The sequence below is a fragment of the Odontomachus brunneus genome, unplaced genomic scaffold, assembly GCF_010583005.1.
Source record: "Odontomachus brunneus isolate Ranch 3 - 2012 unplaced genomic scaffold, Obru_v1 Obru_scaffold_266, whole genome shotgun sequence".
NCBI classification, from domain to species: domain Eukaryota; kingdom Metazoa; phylum Arthropoda; class Insecta; order Hymenoptera; family Formicidae; genus Odontomachus; species Odontomachus brunneus.
The window spans coordinates 104,148-109,346 of NW_022639716.1; the positions used below are offsets into that span (position 1 = coordinate 104,148).

A 5,199-nucleotide genomic window follows, 5' to 3' on the forward strand; every position below is an offset into this window, starting at 1 on the left:
ATTTCGACAAGTGTGAAGTTAGCCCCCCCTAAATTTCAATGTTAAATAACTTTTTTTTTAGAGGTGTGCAAACGAAAATTCGAGTTGTTTCGAAATGTGCAAACCAAAATCCATCGAGTACATGCATTGTGAGTCAAGTTTGTGCAACTTGGGGGACTAGTGTGAAGTTAGCCCCCCCAAAATTGTTTTTTAAATTTCTTTTAAACTAAATGTGTGCAAACGAAAACTCTTGATGTGCAAACATGTGCAAAGATGTGCAATCGTTTGAGCTAAAGAAAGTTTACTTTTTCGAATGTTGAGGGGCTAGTGTGAAGTTGTCCCCCCAAAATTGTTTTTTCAATAACTTTGAAACTAGAGGTGTGCAAACGAAAATTTTTGATGTGCAAACATGTGCAAACGATGAGCAAACGAATTAGGTGTAGAAATTGTTTTTTTTTTTAATATTGGAGGGCTAACTTCACGGGGCTGGAATTCGTCGTCTGAAAAAATCATTTAAATATATATTACTTGGAACGCGCGCTGCCTCGTGAGGACTGCAAGATGCGAGAGAGGTTCCTGTTTTTTCTGTTATACTATGAATCAGACAAATATAACAAAGAAAACAGTATATATGTAATACTACTATATTGCTATTCACAAACTTATCCCGTAGTGGCAGAGGCATCGAAAAAACGAGACAGACAATGCGATAGATATAAGTGATCATGTACTTTAAACGTTATGCGCACCCATATAGCACAAGTAGATTCTGAGCATATTCTCAGTATATTGCAAACGTAAAGAGCATATATTCTATGAATATTCGAAATACGTACTGTGATATTTTGAGAATATATTGTGTAAATAAAAATGTAATTTTAATTGATGAATATTTAATTTTGATTAATAAATATTTAATTTTTGCTTATTCCTGTAATGTTAGTCCTCATTCTTGTGACGTTAACTCTCCAGCCCTATAACGTCAGTTTCCCACTCTTGTAATGTTAACTCCTTATGCCTGTCCTTTGAATGTGAACTCCCTATGCCTTTAACATCACTTATTCTGTTCTAGAACTGGCCTAGTATTTCTACTCGTGTGTATTATAATTGTGTATTATAACTGTGCAAAAAGATTTTTAATTCTACAAAGCCAATAACAAAACTATGATCAATAAACAAGATAAACAAAGGATGCCTTCAGGATCCCATTAACTTTCTTTGTTTCTCTCTCTCTCTTTTTCACTGTTATTATTTATATCATGTAATTATTCTTTCAGGGTATAGTAGGTGGCATGACTTTGTCATTGCTATATTACAGCTTCAGAGAATTACCTTTAGGTGATGCTACCACTATTATATTTAGTTCACCAGTCATCGTAATCGCACTTTCTTTCCTTTTTCTGAAGGAACCTTGCGGTGTGCTACGTATAGTAGTAGTCTGCACACTTTTTGGTGGTGTTGTTTTGGTTGCTAGACCACCATTCTTATTTCAGGTAACCAAAAATTAGAAATAGGATTTTACCATAACAGATATAAAATTATTTAATAAATCAATTAACAAAGCAAGCTTGAAAGTGAACGTGATAAATATACTCGTTAAATATAACATAGATAATTCATATCAAAATTGTGCGTAACTTCAAATAAGTGTAACTTTATGAAAAGTGATCTATTTGAATATTTTTTATTGTCAAAATTAAAGTTTGTACTTTAAAGAACATTTACTATATTTTGAATTAATGTTCTCTTTTTTCGTTGTCCTTTCAAAAGTAAAGATATGCTACGCTTTTAAGAAATTGCATAATTGATGTATTTTACAAATAAGTTATTTTCGTAATATTTAATGATAATGATTGTAAAGTATATATTTCTTCTGCAAATTAAAGAAAAGAAAATGTTTGAAAGATTTTGTTCAGTTAAATCAACTTAGTATAAAGATAGAATTACACGATACACAATTTCATATCTTCCTACATGCATGTTAATCGGTAGTTCAGTTCATTATTACATGAATTGTTATCGTGCATTAGAAGATCTATGTAATGAACTGAGTTACTGGGCAGTACGCATATCAGAAGGTATAAAATCATATATCGTGTGTTTTTAGTATTATCCGATGCGCGCTACAAAGACATTGCTAGTAAGATAGAGTGTAAAACCAGAACAATCTACGAAGTTCTCGTGAGAACGTAGAGTAGGTCGAGGTGAACATAAAAGTCCTATACTGTTTTGTGATATTCGTAATAATAACCGAGAAATTAATTGTGAAAGATTAAGAAAAAGTGTTTGCTGAATAGTAGAGGACGGAGCACTCGAGTCACAGCGCGGTCACAATATATGTATAACTAGTAGCGTCACTTGGTGGAAACAGCGTCGGAGAAATGCTACAGCGCATATGTTGCATTACTACCAGCAACATGGTGTCAAATAAAAAAACAAACAACATAAATTACTCAGGTAGTACAATTAGTAACACATTCATTCTTTAAACATTTACTATACGATTATGAAACATTATATATGTTTACAGAACGTATATAAAATTAACATGTGTTACCTGAGTAATGGCTGTCTATAATAAATTATAAATTGTAGCCTGCAAATATTAAGAATTTAACATATTTTTTTATTATCAATTTGTATACACATCTATTATAAGCTTCAAAACATTTTATTCATATTTTTGAAGAGATAATGAAAAATATTTGAGTCATTGGTTACGAATTTATACTTTATTCGCTCGCATTTTATATACACACACATGTACATATTATATATATTTTAACTATAAATAATAACACAGTGTACATCAATTTGCCCATTAATAACATTAAAAATAAAAATTATTATCTGTTTTTACTAGAAATTCACACAAATTTTATAATCCATTGTAATATAATATACATATTACTTATTAATTTTGTTGTTTACTTATTTTTGTATAATTATTTGTGTTACTTTCATATTACATTTGCAAACTTATAATATTTATTTAAGAAATTTTGAGTTGTCTTCTATTTTTTAATTTAAATATTAGCACGCTGCTATTATCAAGAATATGGCGACGTGTTTTCGGACACTGACATCAAAGGGATTGACGCGGAGTGCCCCTACTGATTATACATATACTGTGGCACAGCCTAGTAATATAGCGCTAATAATGTCGGCGCTGCCTGCTTATATCATTGCGCTCCTATATCTCGCCTCGACGTGGTGCGGCAAGACGTAGGGGCGTAACGACATAGGCAGTAGTGCATTGTTCTTCCAATCGCCAAGCGCCGACATCAGCACACTATATTACTGGTCCGCGCTGATTGAAATGCTCTGTCCTCTACCAGCACACGTTTTTCCTTAATTTTCGCAATTAATTTTTCAGTTATTATTACAAATATCGCAAAACGGCATAAGACTTTTATGTTCATCTCGATCCGCTCTACGTTCTCACTAGAGCTTCGTAGATTGTTCTTGGACACCCTGTATATTGCGCGCACATAGATAATGTTAACGTTGGCGCTGACGACAAAAAATGTATGAATAATTTTGATACGCTGCAATTCTGCGAAGAAATCATAATCTATTTTTTTTTTTCAATTTATAGAGGAAAGTTTATACTTTACAATGATTATTATATGCGATATTATATATAATGGTTAGAAGATGCGTTATTATATATAATAGTTAGAATATGCGAAAAAAATTTATTCCATTATGCAATATTTTGGATTATAAAATATGTAATTTCTTATTTTTGAAAAGACGACGATAAGGAAAGAGGATAAATTCAAAACCTAAAAAATACAATTACTTTTAAGAATGAAAAAAGAAATTTTAAATAAGATAATTTTCCGCAGAGTTATGTTTATTTGAAATCAATTATATGCAAATAAGACAATTAGAACAATTAGTGTTACAATGGGCGCAATTTTATTTAACGATACATTAATAATATATTAATAATATATAATGGTTTTGGAACGTTTCGATCAATATTAGGTTCATCTTCAACCTATATTACAAATTTATAACAACAAAGATAATTACAATAAGATTATTATATATAAGATCATAATTCCACTTGGTTCTCTATAACATTATGTTAGTTGGATTTACTCGATCGTCGGTTACATGACACTGATCCTTCATATGCAGAAGATAATTTTTATAGTCCGAGTTGATATAATAAATGATTAGACAATCTTTGGAATCGTGAGATTTATGTAAATCGCTGTTAGTAACCTAATATTAAAAAAGTGTGATGTAACAAAATATATATTTTTCTTTTGAATATATCCCATACAGCATAGAAGAAACATTGATGAGATGTTGCAACATTGAAGATAGAAGTACGGATATTTTTTCTACATAGAATATATGTTGTTTTTTTACATTAATTACAAAATATTACTGCAATATTGAATATATGTCGGACAAAAAACTACAATATTTTGCAACGTTGCAAATTTGAGGTACATTGGACAATATATTATTGATAATATTAATGAAAAAATTTTTGTTATATACTAATAATAATAAAATAAATTATTATTAATTTTTATTATATTATATATATATATAATATATATATTATATATATATATATATATATATATATATATATATATATTATTCGTAATATATTAAAATGTACCATAATCATATACATTTATCCTATGGTTTATATGTAAAATTAAGATGTGTTTAAGTAATTTTGCGCAAACCCAGAATATTCTTTTATTTCATAATATTCTCTATTATGTAGAGTCTACGCAAGTTGTATTAATAACAAAAAATGCATAAAAAATATTAAACTGGAAGGAATGGTCGAAGTCATTTTGCAAATAACCATAAACTTTAGAGATATTAAGTAAAATATTAGGTGGTAAACTTAGTTCCTGCGGCTCACAGTTAGATGACGTTAGTTGTAGGTGTAATTTATTTTGACATCTGAAACTGGCTGCATTTTAGAGGTTAGACATTTGTCAATAAAATTCAGTGCGAAGAGATTCATTTAAGCGAGCAGTGCTATTTTTTCTTTTGATTAAATATGGAACGTGAGAATATGTGAATATGTGATAAGTTGTTTTTCCGACATGTGCTGCTTTATTACTTTGACTTGAAAAAAACTGCAGCTGCAGCTCATAAATTGCTTTTCGAAGCTTATGGCAATTATGCTCCATCGGAAAGAACATGCCAAGTATGGTTTCAGCGATTTAAGAGTGG

The 5,199-nt window shown here is 29.9% G+C and overlaps 1 protein-coding gene across 1 annotated transcript in view; it reads left to right on the forward strand.

Moving 5' to 3' along the window:
• The window catches only part of LOC116853007 (solute carrier family 35 member G1-like), a 119,150-nt gene that overhangs the window by 88,416 nt on the left and 25,535 nt on the right, over positions 1-5,199 (forward strand). The window contains exon 2 of the mRNA XM_032833855.1: positions 1,257-1,472. Within this exon, the coding sequence (XP_032689746.1) occupies positions 1,257-1,472 (216 nt within the window). The remainder of the gene's footprint in view (positions 1-1,256; positions 1,473-5,199) is intronic.